At 38.0% G+C, this 13,534-nt stretch overlaps 4 protein-coding genes across 8 annotated transcripts; 3 read left to right on the top strand and 1 right to left on the bottom strand.

Moving 5' to 3' along the window:
* Positions 1 to 1,264: 1,264 nt before the first annotated feature.
* LOC126751322 (rhodanese domain-containing protein CG4456) lies at positions 1,265 to 4,122 on the top strand. Of its 2 annotated transcripts, XM_050461514.1 has the most exons (4): positions 1,265 to 1,359; positions 1,453 to 1,654; positions 3,550 to 3,709; positions 3,779 to 4,122. In XM_050461514.1, exons 2-4 carry the CDS (start codon positions 1,528 to 1,530, stop codon positions 3,840 to 3,842), a joined length of 351 nt encoding a protein of 116 aa, XP_050317471.1. In that variant the 5' UTR covers positions 1,265 to 1,359; positions 1,453 to 1,527; the 3' UTR covers positions 3,843 to 4,122. The 2 variants fall into 2 exon arrangements, with proteins under 2 accessions (XP_050317471.1, XP_050317462.1); XM_050461505.1 differs by having other exon boundaries at positions 1,269 to 1,654.
* Positions 1,661 to 3,003, top strand: LOC126751306 (uncharacterized). Of its 2 annotated transcripts, XM_050461468.1 has the most exons (3): positions 1,661 to 2,167; positions 2,228 to 2,454; positions 2,514 to 3,003. In XM_050461468.1, the coding sequence occupies exons 2-3, from the start codon at positions 2,247 to 2,249 to the stop codon at positions 2,894 to 2,896; spliced, it is 591 nt and encodes a 196-aa protein (XP_050317425.1). In that variant the 5' UTR covers positions 1,661 to 2,167; positions 2,228 to 2,246; the 3' UTR covers positions 2,897 to 3,003. The 2 variants fall into 2 exon arrangements, with proteins under 2 accessions (XP_050317425.1, XP_050317434.1); XM_050461477.1 differs by lacking the exon at positions 1,661 to 2,167 and having other exon boundaries at positions 2,181 to 2,454.
* On the bottom strand, positions 4,069 to 12,335 carry LOC126751291 (DNA polymerase theta). 3 transcript variants are annotated; one of them, XM_050461440.1, is made up of 15 exons: positions 11,071 to 12,331; positions 10,146 to 11,016; positions 9,831 to 10,090; positions 9,644 to 9,757; positions 9,306 to 9,573; positions 8,964 to 9,252; positions 6,386 to 8,888; positions 6,067 to 6,176; positions 5,891 to 5,988; positions 5,643 to 5,824; positions 5,267 to 5,531; positions 5,079 to 5,197; positions 4,770 to 5,008; positions 4,593 to 4,705; positions 4,069 to 4,524 (listed from the first exon to the last, which is right to left on the bottom strand). In XM_050461440.1, the coding sequence occupies exons 1-15, from the start codon at positions 12,166 to 12,168 to the stop codon at positions 4,211 to 4,213; spliced, it is 6,843 nt and encodes a 2,280-aa protein (XP_050317397.1). In that variant the 5' UTR covers positions 12,169 to 12,331; the 3' UTR covers positions 4,069 to 4,210. The 3 variants fall into 3 exon arrangements, with proteins under 3 accessions (XP_050317397.1, XP_050317406.1, XP_050317414.1); XM_050461449.1 differs by lacking the exons at positions 4,069 to 4,524; positions 4,593 to 4,705; positions 4,770 to 5,008; positions 5,079 to 5,197; positions 5,267 to 5,531 and having other exon boundaries at positions 5,726 to 5,824; positions 6,072 to 6,176; positions 11,071 to 12,335; XM_050461457.1 differs by lacking the exons at positions 4,069 to 4,524; positions 4,593 to 4,705; positions 4,770 to 5,008; positions 5,079 to 5,197; positions 5,267 to 5,531 and having other exon boundaries at positions 5,731 to 5,988; positions 6,072 to 6,176; positions 11,071 to 12,335.
* A 161-nt stretch (positions 12,336 to 12,496) lies between these two features.
* Positions 12,497 to 13,384, top strand: LOC126751315 (testicular haploid expressed gene protein-like). Its single transcript, XM_050461491.1, has 2 exons — positions 12,497 to 13,012; positions 13,067 to 13,384. The coding sequence occupies exons 1-2, from the start codon at positions 12,784 to 12,786 to the stop codon at positions 13,318 to 13,320; spliced, it is 483 nt and encodes a 160-aa protein (XP_050317448.1). The 5' UTR covers positions 12,497 to 12,783; the 3' UTR covers positions 13,321 to 13,384.
* Positions 13,385 to 13,534: the final 150 nt, after the last annotated feature.

Below are 13,534 nucleotides of genomic sequence, written 5' to 3'. Positions count from 1 at the left end.
GGACCCGGATTTTTATCCGGCCAAGGACTGTCAACTCGGCAGAATTCTGCCGTTACAACAACAACAACAACAACCGCCGGAAATCCTATAAAAATATTTATATTTTATGCCATTTATGATTTGAACAAAATGGTGGCCATATGGCCACCACTCAGTGCAGCAGTTCGGCTGGAAATTCGGCTTGTCTTCGAGCTTCTCGAGCGTTGATGTTGCATGTTATAACGCTCGCTATTGATGGTAACGGCATTTCCTGCCTCTTTTCGAAGGAAACAAGGACCGATGACGCCGCCATACCACAAACCGCACTAAACAGAAAATTTTTAGGGATGCAATTGCGTTTCCTGAATCAGACGGTTATTTGACTCACCGCAAAGCAATAATTTATTTGCTGACGAAGCCGTTAAGCCAGAAATGGGCTTTATCTGAGAACATGGATGGATGTTATAGATAGCTTCAGTTGCAGTACGTCGGATGGCGAAATTGAGATTTAGTGGTGTGAAGGCCATCTTTGAACTTTCATAAATAATTTGATAGCTATTAGATAGACTCCATAGATGGTTTTGTTGTTTAGATTTTGGTTGGGTTTTAATCCTGGCTGTCGGTGGAGTCGTAAACCGAATTATCTTAGAAATGAGTTAAAGATTCTGCTTTCAAAAGAAGTATCTGTTTATAGTGTTTTACTTTCGACCTGAAGTAGCTGCCTGTTCTAATTGGTGATGATTATTTTTTGTTGAAGACCTTAAAGTATTCTTAAAATAGTTTTGGAGGTTTAGATGTTTGGTTGCATTACTTTTAAATAATTCTGCATCCGTTTCAATTAGGAAGATCCAACTATTTGGGAGCGATGGTTTCTTCATGATTAACGTTTTCAAGATTACCTTCATGATTACCAAGCAAGAAGTTTTTGCATAACCAACATGAGAAGACTCCCTGAGTATTGTGTTAGGAGCATTAATATATTGAAAGTGGAGGTAAAAAGTTGGGTTGTCCGCACCGTTACCGACCAAAAACAGCTGGCAGCAAGACTATTATAATTTTTAATAGCTAACCAAATTTTTTATTTATCGATACGTAGAGGTAGTTTTTACAAAACATATTAAAAGCTCTTTGTAAATTGAAAAAGCTTTGCGCAAAATTTAAATTTTATAAATTTGTCACAATTGGACGTCCCTAACGTTAGAGCTTTGAGCTTTCAACTTTTTTACTAATATACAACCACAAAAGTCACCAACTCTCTTGCACTTATAATTATCAATGCTAAAAACACCAATATCTGTCATATCATACAGCCGGTACAAACGAAATTACCACTGACAACGAGCAACACATATCTTATCGGAAACACACCAATTAGAAAAGGCACTAAGCAACAAATTAATCACTAAAAATTTGATTAAATATTTAAAAAGACCACAAACAGTAAAATTGGATTTGTTGTTAAATTACTTTTAGGTTGTACCGCAATTTTTAGTATTTTAACAGCCGGCAAGTAAGCGAAACCGACCAAGTTTTTGATAAATTGTAAGAATGGCTACTGTGACCTATGAAGAAGTCAAAGATGTGCCCAATCAGCCAAACACTTTCGTGATTGATGTGAGAAACAAGGATGAGTTGGCCAGAACTGGTGTGATACCAGGAGCAATTAGTGTACCAAGTAAGTATGTGCATATTTTAAAGGGGTACAGAAATTTTGAAAAGCAACAACTAAGTGAATATGTACATATGTATATAGAAATGTGTACTATATCTTGGTTGCTGAAAGGTGTCACAATCAAGGTGTTGAATTGAATAGATAAATAATTGTAGTTATAGACCAATAGTTATTTATGTATTATTTTTAGGAATCATATTAATGGATTGAGAGTGAGTCACGTTTACCCTTTAAAGAACTCGCATCTGTTAAAAGTTAAAATTAAAATACCATACTAGGGGTTCTGTTTAATATCGCGCCGGTTAATTTTGGCTCACTGTACCTAAACGAGAGAACCAAATTGAAAATTTTAAACACGCATGTATGCTTAAATTATCGAACTTTATTTTAAAACATATTTTATAAAAATCGGTCCACAAATTTTTCCACAAATTCACTTTAAAAAATGCTATGTTTTCCTTCGGCGTTATTGAAAATAAAAATATTATTATAAAACAATGTGCGAAATTGCAAATGGTGAGTAATAATAATAAATAATAAGATACTCTAATATTGGAATATATTATTTTTTTTTAGGACACGCTTTGCGTGTCGTATGTCCCGCGAAGAAATATTGCGCGAGGACTATACAAATGACGGGAAAACTTTGTCATCTGCAACAATACAAGACTGGTATAGTTATTGCCGAGAGGCCGTGGTAATATACCAGTTGGACCACCAATATGAACAAGGAAAAGTTGGTGGTCCGGGAAAAATTGTTCAGATCAACGAGAGTAAATTTGGGCAGCGGAAGTACAAAAAAGGTAATACCATTTCCTTATACAATGAATTTAACTCTAATAAGGTTTTTTTTACATTTTAGGCAGGCGCGTAGAGGGACACTGGGTTCTTGGGATGATTGAAGATGGTAGCGAGGACATACGCCTCGAAGTATGTCCTGACAATCTTCGAACGGCGGACATTTTAATTCCATTGATCCAGAAGCACGTTGCTGAAGGAAGCATAGTTCGGACGGACTGCTGGCGGGCATATGACGCATTACCAAATTTTGGGTACGTCCACCAAAAAGTGAATCACAGTGATGACACCAACCCTTTCGTTTCCGAAGATGGTGTTCATACGCAGCGGATTGAGTCGCAATGGCGCGTAGTGAAACGTTTCTTTTACAAAGCCAACTATAATCACACCGCCAACTTCGCCGACGTCATCGTCGAATATATGTGGCGGCGATCTATTCAAAAATAAGAAAAAGATCCCTTTGTATCATTAATAGATGCAATTAAATATGTATATACATTGCACTGAAACATTTTGGTTTTCTTTATTTTGATTTCTTGTCCATACAAAAATGTTGGCTGGGTTGCATTGGTTTCAGTTTGTGTGGAAAAATGAGCAAAAACACTGATTTTTGGTCATTTTCAAAGGGCTCAACAGGTCTATAGGGGCTCTAGGGGGTCGAGGGGGGATTTATTAAAAAGTTCGATCCTTCCTCTTTCCAATAAGGGGGCCTGATGCATATGTATATCGAATTATTCAGACCAAAATTTATTTTGGAAAAAGGAAAGAAATGTCAGTTGCTTAGAGTCAAGGTCAATAGCATTAATTTTTACAGCAAACAAAACAACAACTCGTCCATATATTTTACAATGACAACACAAATCTATAAATCATGATTTTTAAGTGAAATTTGAGAATACTTATTAATTCCGAAGTCCCAATTTTGTTTGAAGAAATAGTCTATTGAAGGGTGCTGCAATTAATAAAACTTCTTAGGACCTTGATCTGCCACTTGTAATATATTAACTTTCTGATAAATAATTCTTATAGGTTAAAATATTTTTTGTTGGGAAAAACTAAAGACAAATAAACTAAATTTGCTATTTTTAATCCTTCCGCAGTGCCCGATCTGGAAGCCGCCTTCCAAATGTCTGAAATTGATTTTAAAACTGCATTTAATCGCGACAAGCCGAGCACAGAGACAGTCTTAATATTCTCTTGTCAGGCTGGTGGGCGCGCTAAGCGAGCTTACGACTTGGCGCTGGCAAATGGCTACAAAAAGTAAGTAAACGTTATATACTAGACATTAATATAATAATTAAACTTTGTATTATTTCTAATTGCATTTAGCGCGAAATACTACCCCGGCTCTTGGACTGAGTGGGCTGAAAAGGAGGGTTTGAATAAAGCTTAAGTGGGCGCAAACGTAAATAACAAAATTGAAATGACAATTGAAAATAATATGCTTAGAACGCGTATGTAAAAGAGAAAGTAGCAAAAAAGTTGAAAAAGTTAAAACATATCAAATATGCTTAGTAGTGACATATAATAATCATTGCGTTGCCGCACTATTGCATGCTTACAATCAAAAGCTAATCAAAGCTATAATCGCTATCTATTGCATTTAAAAGTAGTACGAGTAGCATACAATTACTGTAGTGAGTTTATTGAATAAATTACAAGTATATAAATAATTTGTGTGACTTAATGAATGATGTATAAAATTGGCAAATTAACAAGTAACTATTATTTTAAATATCAACAAATTGCGCTGACAAGTTATTACAGCTTAATATCTTGCAGTTCACCCCAGCTCCTGCCCATTTTGAGTTTGACCTTGAGCGGCACACTTAGTTTAACGCAATTCTCCATAGTGAGACTTAAGATTTTGGCCACTTTTTTCGCCTTCTCGGTGGGCAACTCGAATACCAGCTCGTCATGTATGTGCAACACAAAACGCACGGCGTTCGCGCTAGTTATGCCCAATTTGTCGCGGTATTTCTCGATATTCTTCTCCATGCGTAGAATAGCATTCTTTGCTATATCGGCGGCTGAGCCTTGAATCGTCGAATTGATCGCCTGACGTTCAGCGTGTTCTGTAATGCAGTGAAATTTAAAATTATTAAATAAATGTCTTTCGCAGTCAATTAGCTTAGGTATATACTTTTTTGCTGTGGTTCGCCACTGTTTATGTGCTCCAGGTAACGACGACGACCCGTGATGGTTTCAATATAACCATTATTGCGTGCAAATTTTACCACTTTATCGGTATATGCTCTAAAAAATGGTAAAAGAGATTAAAATATGTTTGCTAAACAAAACAAAAATTTCAAGCATTTACCTTATACCCGGATAAGCCAAATGGAATTGCTGCGATAGAGATGTCGCTTCCTGTTCGGTACACTTCAAGGCATCGGCCAAGCTGCGCATGCCCATGCCATAAACTATGCCATAGCAAATCTGCTTGGTGCCATCGCGCAGCTCCGTGGAAACAGCATTTTCTGCCAGCTTGTGCCAGCGCGCTGCTATTGCGTTGAAAATGTCTCGATCGGTGTTCATTACTTTCAATAGCGCTGCGTCCTGTTTGGTAGTAAAATTTTTAATACAAATTGAAAGTGACATCACCAGCTTAAAAAACTTAAGCACGCACCTGTGAGAGATGCGCGAGTATGCGCATTTCAAGCTGACAAAAATCTGCGGAGAGCAAGCAGCGTCCACTTTCCGTTGGGAAAAATGCGCTGCGACAGGATATAATTACATTTTCGCTGCCTTTGAATATAAAATTCGTAATTATTAAATCATATGATTTCGAAAAAGTTCAATTCCGTATATACGAACCTTCCACAGTGACCACAAAATTTTTGGCCACATTTTGTAAGTTTGGCTCAGTCATGGAAATACGTCCAGTCTGTGTATAGGTTATACTCTGACCATGTATTCTGTCATTTTGGACGCATTTCAAAAGTGGTTGTATATTTTTGGATAATGTGGTGCTTATTTTACGATAGGATATGATGGCTTGCGAAATTGGTGAATCGATCTTTTCAAGTATTTGGCGGGAAGTGCTCACGCGACCGCTGGGTTTGCGGTGCAGACCAAGAACCTAAAATTTAAATGCTTGGAATTATTTAAGACTCAAAATTAAAACAATTTTTTGGCTTAAAGCTTAGAAATATTAATTTCGCCACTAAAATATGCACCCGATGTCCATTACCTTCGCCACCGCACTCGAAGAGCCCAAATTGAATCTGCCACCATGCATTTCGTAGATTTTCAATTCGAGTTTTTTCATCGTTTCCAGCATTTGTTGGTAAATTTTCCGCAAAGCAGCCTCATTCGCTGGAAAACCGATCAATTCCATATTGCAAAGTGAATTCTGCAAAGGCATTTGTAGTTCTAACAAATACCACGTAGTTTTAATGATATTATTTTTAACAAAATAATTCACCAAGAAAATCTAACCTTTAAAAAATTTATACAATTGACCTGAGCCGATGCGTTCTAGGTTTTCTATTTGTGTTTTCAGTATGTGCACCGTAACGCAAGCTTCCACTGAACATCTGCGGTTAAATTTTTTATTAAAATGTTTATGCAAAACTTGGATGAAAAATCAAATAAAAATAAATAATTTGCATTACCTAACCTTAGCTCTAATAGCGCTAACCGTATCCAGGCCGTGACTACTATAACCACGTCCATTGCCACATAAGCCGGTGAGAGCTGTGCATTCCGGCGCAAATTGGTGAGTCTGCAAGAGAAGAAACAATCAAGAAAGGTCCAGGCGTTCATTTTCGAACAAATGTCATCTATTTCAGTAGTTTCGGTAGCAGGACCACAGTAGGTTCACAACAGGTAAAAGTGGTCAAAGACAAATTAAGCACTATTTTGGTAATAATACCGTTCGTTCTACGTTACAACTTATATTTTGATCGATGAGTATAATTAATGTTAGCTTACCATCTGTTGGAAACTCATGAATTTATCCGGCTGCAACAGCCAATTGGCCTCCTTGGGATCCTCCAGGTCTACGTGCAGCTCGCTGAGTTCACCCAAAACACGGTACAATATCTTCAACTGCTCCTTGGCATCCACACAAAGTAGCGTGCATTTACCGGTGGTTAAAAGTGAGGATAAAAATTTGCATTTCATTTCTTTAGTCACATTAGCGCAAGTGCCCTCTGGCTGCATGTTCATATAATAAACTACATTCTCTACAACACCAAAAGCACAACCAGCTAAATATGTATGATCATCGATTTGAAACTCTTTTGCGACCGCCTGTTGCCCCTCATTTTCGCTACCTGCGCGCTGATTTATTAGCAAATTGCCACCTATTAGCGGTTTGCATTTATTCTCCTGCTGTTGCAAGCCAATGCAGAAACCGAAACGTTTAACTGCCATGAGCTCACGCAGTGCGGCATTGAACAGTCTGAGGTCACCACAGATGTCAACAATCTCAAGACGTTTGAAATTGGTAGAGGCGTCGTCAACTTTGGTACAATTCAAAATATGCGATGCATTCAGTTGCAAAGGATTCTGGAGCAGTGAATTCTCAAGCGATAAATCCGACACTTCTATTGAACTCGAGGGATGCGCATTTGTGGGAGAGGCATCCTTCGTTACATTGATTTTGTGTGCGGCTCTCAAGCGTTGTGTTGTGCGCAGCAGACGTGAGGCATGCACTGAGTGCTTCGCCGGCACGGGTGAATCGATCACAGCTAGTACAATTTGCTGCGATTCGGCAATTTCGTCGTCATTTTCTTTGTTGGCCGTAGTTGTTGAGTTGGTAGGAGCATCATTGTGCTGATTTGCTGCTTCAATTGCAGCATTGATACCAGTATTCAATTCGAAGGAGTCGTCCGCGAGGAAAAGCGATTGATCAAAGTGTTTCTCTGTGCTTGTTGAATTTTTCGTGACATTGCACGGTTGTGGTGGCGGTTTTGTTTCCACAGTATTTATGACATTCGAATTTCGTTGATGATTACGTGGACTACGACGCGGTGCTATGCTTATAACCTGTGTTGCTTGTGGCGATTGCTTCACCGAGTTGGGTTTATTTTTGTTGCTTGTTGTTTGCTTCAAAGTTGTTGGAGTGTGTCTGTTTACATTACTTTTGGTATTTGGTGTTAATATTGCACTATCACTTGTTGCGGGCTTTGAAATCGCTGGATGTTCCTTAGATTTACGTAGCGTATACTTTTTTGTCTCAATATTTACTGCTTTTGGTATTTGTTCGTCTTTCGCTGTTTTGAAGTTAACGTCTGTAGCAGCGTTTTTCGCATTTTGTGCAACATTTTTAGCATATTTTTCATCAATTTTATTTTTATCTACAACTTTATTTGTGTTTTGCAAAATTTTGAATTTCTCGATCGTTGCTGATATCTTGATGGCAGTGCTAGTAACTGAATTTTCTTTATTACCTTCTGCGTTAATATTTTTTGCAGCAGTTGCAACAACTAAAGTACTATTTTGTCTCTGTGCAGTTATTGTAGCGGAATTTTCTTTTTCTTTTATATTTATACTTTCTGCAGTTGGGGCAACTGCTAATAAGCCATTCTGTTTCTGTGCTGTTATTGTAACGGGTTTTTGTTTCATATTGCATGTTTTATTTGTTGGAGCTGTCAACATTTTTGCGTCATCAGCTTTTTTTTGTTTTTGTTTGCTATTTAAACTGGAATTTTCCCGCAACAGTTCTCGCTGCCTTAACGCAATAAAAGCGTTTTTACTCGTTGACGGTTTTTCATTTAATATAGAATGCTGTTTCGCCTCATTCTCCAGTCTTTTCAATTTTGGTGGCGATACTTCAGACTCTTTTCGATGCTCCACACTTTTACGTTTAACGCCATGCTCCTTTTCATTCTCTTCACATGACATGTGTAAACTATCTATTGAACTCCCTTCATTTGTACGTTCTTGCGTCCACTTAATGCCGCCCACACCGATTTCGTATTGTACGAAAATGCGCGCTTCTTGTACCAGCAATTTGGCGCCTTCGGCTACTGTCAAACCCACTTTGCCCGTTATGAAAAATTCCCGCGCTTGATTTCGTTGCAGCGCTTCGTAATCCGCTTCATTATCATGTTGTTTGGCTGAATCAAAGCTCAGCGCGTTATATAAAACCTTTTCGACTTCGAAAATATCAGCGTTTGCAAGATCTACAAGTGTTGTAATGCCAGCGTCGAAAAGTGCACGCGCACGTTTGTGATTCAAATCCGGCAAACGCATCAAATCGATCAAGTCTCTATGTATGCCGAAGAACAGACGCTCCTTAAACTGCGAAACAACCAAGGATAGTGTGGGCCACTGCAATGAGTTGCAAAACGCCGTGACTATACCGGCAAATGTGGACGACATTTGCTGCAGACTTTGTAGCATACCACGCGTGCATTTATATTTAGCGGCCACGGTGTTGATAGGGACTTCATTGACTAGTTCTTGTAGCGCTAATGCGGTGTAAAATCTGAAAACAACACAAATTATCATTAATTGTCCACTTAAGTTATAATATATCCAAATCTCTGAAATTAGCTGCAACCTTTTATGTATCTGCATGAGTTTATAGTCCAATTTCGACTGCCCGCGCATAGCACGCACCAGAAATGACTCCTTAACACCAACTAGTTCACCAACTTTTTTCATAGCTGGTGTCAATTTCTCCCACATATCAAGAAATAGCAACCAATCGAGATCTTGCAGTTGATAGCACACCGAGTAAGGTGTCACCAAATACACAGCATGCAGTTCGGACTCCAGCACAAAGCAACGTCGTGATTTCTGCAGCTCAGCGAACAGTATTAAGCCATCAGTGGGCGGCATCGAGGCAGCTGTAAGTTATTTATGATGTTATTTTTGCTTTTATGAAAACGCTTCCACTTACCCAAACACGCTTGGCCTAAGCGTGTTGCTACATAACTCTCTCTATTTGTTTCGCTATCCACTTGCAGGCGTACAAATTCATATTCTATGAGAAAATCGAGAGCATCTGTTATGAAATGTTCTTCGTCATCTTTGCTTTTATCCTTTCCTTGTTCGCTAAGTTGTTTCTCCGCACTCAAAAGTGTGCAGTTCACGAAGCTCTCAATGTCTTCCTTTGTGATGGCCACACCGGAAGAGATCACTTCCAGCAAGGCGCGTTTAAGGTGAGTCTGTGTATGTGTTAATGTTAATTTGACCAAGTTCAAAACTAATTTTAAATTTTGAATTGAAAAAACTCACACTATTCTCTTGTTCCAGGCAGGAGTAGATTGGCTTCAAATCTGCTTGTATTAGCTCTTGGCCAATACGCGTGTTGGCAGGTGTGCAAATTAATATCGATTCTCCTAAAGTATCCTGTAAGAGAGTTAAACAATATCGATATCTAAAAATTGAGGGACAGACTTCAAATAAATAACATCAATTTTACCTTTCCTGTGCGTCCTGCGCGACCAATCATTTGCCGATACGTGAGTGAGCTCATTTGCCTACCGCCAAACATCGGTGTGCGTATCAATACGCGTCGCGCTGGAAGATTAACTCCGGAGCTGAGTGTGCTGGTTGCAACAATTATTTTTAAAACACAAGACTTAAAACTTGCTTCGATAATATCGCGTTCTTCACTTGTGAGTCCCGCATGATGAAAGGCACAACCAAATGTGATCATTCTTTCGAGCACATTGTCCAGACCTGTAATAAAATAATTATTTACTACTCAACATTTGGAAATAAAATTGTTACATACCTGTCGGTATATCACGCAACTGCTTTTTTACTTCTTCAATTTCGTCACTTTTTATTTGCGCGCGCAATCGCTTACCATAATAGTCGTCTTTACGTATAAGCGTTTGTATGGCGCTTGCCAACTGAGTAGCTAAGTTTTCACACCAATCTTTAGACGGACAAAATACAATTACCGAGCAGCTTTCTAGTAATGTTTCAATACACAAATGTGCTACGTGGTCATTGTCATTCTGTATTTGTGGCAGTGGATATTCCGCGCCCTGTAAGGGTTCGTTGATATCACGCAAAGGACGTAATTTGCTATCGAATATTTTATTTCCGATTTTAATCATCTCCTGCAGTGCGACGGGTCGAAAATCTGTTATATACAACTCTGCGTCTAGCCAACGCTTCAGCAGCTCAACATTAGCTAGTGTGGCGGACATTGTGACTACTTGCAGCTGGAAACCATACTTGCGTGACATATACAATACTTTCGCTATTAGCAGTTCGAGTATATAACCACGCCCTGGATCGGAGATCAAGTGCACTTCATCTACGACCACTGTGCCTATGTCGTCTAGTTTACCTTGCTCCATTAATTTATTTATAATGGAATTGGCTTTCTCTATGGTGCATATGGCAACATGTATGCTATCAAAACCGCCAGGTGGTGTGTAACCGCCGAAGAAACCTTCAACACGGTAGCCGGCTACGGTTAACAAATCTTGTAGATAAAACATTTTCTCACGAACCACAGAAATGAAGGGCAGTATGAAAAGCACCTTTTTGCCACGCTCGAGCACGGTTTTTAAGAGTAAAATCTCACTGACTAAAGATTTACCAGCAGATGTGGGAGCAGAGTAGACGAGATTGCAGTGTTCAAATATAACCTAGAAATGAAAGATACTAATATTTTTGTAAACATACTGTCTATTGGTACAAACCTTTGGATTACTGAGACATTCTATTTGCCAATCAAACATTTTTACCACACCTTTCTTTTCATATTCCTTTAACACACTATGGGGCAAATTCCAGGCACTAATTCGTTTCAGTGTTTCTAAGTCACGCATGTTTTCGTTCGTTTTTTTAACTGTTACGACAGAAGAGTTTGAAAAACTTCTTTGTGGATAAGAAGCATTCAAATCTTTTCTCACTTGTATTGTCTCCAAAACTTCATCAACTTTAGTCACTTCCCTGTGACTAATTTTCAATTCTTTTTCTATTTGCTGTTTTGCTTCAGAACTACCAGCATCAGCGCAGATAAATCTACTTTGGTCCAACTGGCGGGCATCCAATTCATCTATTACATCTGTAGGTTTCTCCTTACATTCAGAAGTATCTGCAAATTCCGACAAAGACATTGGACTATTTGCTGCCATACCAGACTTGTCTTTTTCTTCTTGTATACTTTTCACATTTTCTAAAAGTTCATTTAAATCTTCTGAAAATATAGGCATGTCTAAATCATTATTCACAGCCTGTTCATCTTCAAGAAGCATATCATCTATATCTTCTACAATTTCAGCCTTTTCCTCTTTTATAATTTCAAATGCTGCTTCGATTTGTGAGACACGCAACACGGAATCACTTCCCTCAAAAGCACTTTTTTGCGGTTCACCTTCTATTGAAAATGTGAATCCACTACGAAAAAGGTCAGTGTAATTCTCTGCTCTATTGCTCCCATTTAATGTGTGTTGTTTCTGTAGTGTAGAGTCTGACTTGCTCCGCCGCAGTCGTCTCCGTTCGTTTGCGGACACATTCGCATTTTGGGCAGTTGTTTTACCGCAGTTATTTCGAGATAAATGCCGCTGCGTTCGCGATCTGCTAAACATAGATAAACCAGCTATATTACTATGTTTGGAACGCTGACCATGTTCCGGCGATTCCTGTATCACTTCGGCCACATCTACTTTGTTTTTAATAGTGGGAGCCTCTCGCTGTCCTTCATCTTCTACTTCGTTGTCAATGGCGTGACGCGCCTGGCTGTCTAAATTTAATAAAGTGCTATTACCAATGTCTAGCGATTGAGAAAAGGCCATGCCAAAATATTTTTTAAAAACTTAGCTTAGAAATTGTAGAACTAAAATACAAATTTCAAATACAAACAAATGAACGAATAGAATGAGCGGGTTTAACTGCTTTGCCGACTTTGTTTATATGTTGTTAAGGTGGTGCAGCGACGAAAGATTGCCACGTACCTTTAAATGTTAAATAATATTTCGTAATTCTTTTATAAACAATAGCATTTATAATTTATATAATTTTGTTTTTAATCAAATATCGTTAAAATAAAATAGTATTAACAAACAACTATATAAATTGATTTTTTTAATATTATTAAATGACCTAGTTGATTTATATGTACATATCTTATAAGAATATATATTATATATAACCCAGATATGCTCAAAATGCATAAAACATGCTCAAAAACAAAAAACAAGAATTTAGGAACTATTATTTTTCACTCAAACGCTAAAAAGTTTTTACACTTCACAAACTTCAATATTTTTTTTTATAATTTTTTCATTACATGAAAAATTTCATTTTCACATAAAAGCATAAAAAATCTCGACTTTCTCAGCGTCTAACAAAAAATTCACGGTTACTATTTAATTTCACTCAATTAGAAGATTGGTTTATTAAGTTAGGACATGTGCGCATTTAGAAACATAATTATGAAATCGCGACGACTCAAGTATTTGTCGTATCCCCGAGAGCGAATCGACTGGAGCAAGCCAGAATGGAGGTTAACCACAGCATTAAAACGTTACAGGCCAACCAAGCGCATAATTCAGCTGGCGAAGCCGGTTAATCGAGGAATAGGAAAGGTCTACTCAGTCTCGTCAGAAAAGAAACTGAGAAACACGATAACTTACCAACGTAAGCATATACACATACAAATAAGTATATTTATAAAATAATCATTAATTACAGCTTCACAACGTCTCCTGGAATTGGCGGTCCCGCCAGTGAAACCGCCGGGTAATAGAGATAAACGAAAAAATCCCTATCGCATACCACCGAAAGCATTACGCGCCAAACCCACAGCTCGTCTACTGGAATTAGCAGAGCCAAAGGAGCACGATTACCTTGAGCCCCTTAACCCTTGGTCCATATCAAAATCGGCACTAAGAGCTAAGGCGTCTCAAAGAATCGAAATGCTCTCCAAACCTAAGAAATACAACTAGTAAACCATATAAAATTTCTGTTTCAAATCATTCGTCATTGATCAGAAAAGTCCGAACGGTATGTCGCGTGCTAAATCTTTTTAATATTAAACTTTTGTAATTAAAAATTGTTTAAATTGTTTAAAAAAAAATTTAAGTATGTCGTTTCAATATTGAATGTTGAAGAGAAAAGCAACACTTCCAGAGCTTTTGAGACATTTTCAAAGTCCGTAAG

The sequence above is a fragment of the Bactrocera neohumeralis genome, chromosome 2 (assembly GCF_024586455.1).
Source record: "Bactrocera neohumeralis isolate Rockhampton chromosome 2, APGP_CSIRO_Bneo_wtdbg2-racon-allhic-juicebox.fasta_v2, whole genome shotgun sequence".
NCBI classification, from domain to species: Eukaryota; Metazoa; Arthropoda; class Insecta; order Diptera; family Tephritidae; genus Bactrocera; species Bactrocera neohumeralis.
This window is presented reverse-complemented; position numbering and strand designations above follow the sequence as displayed.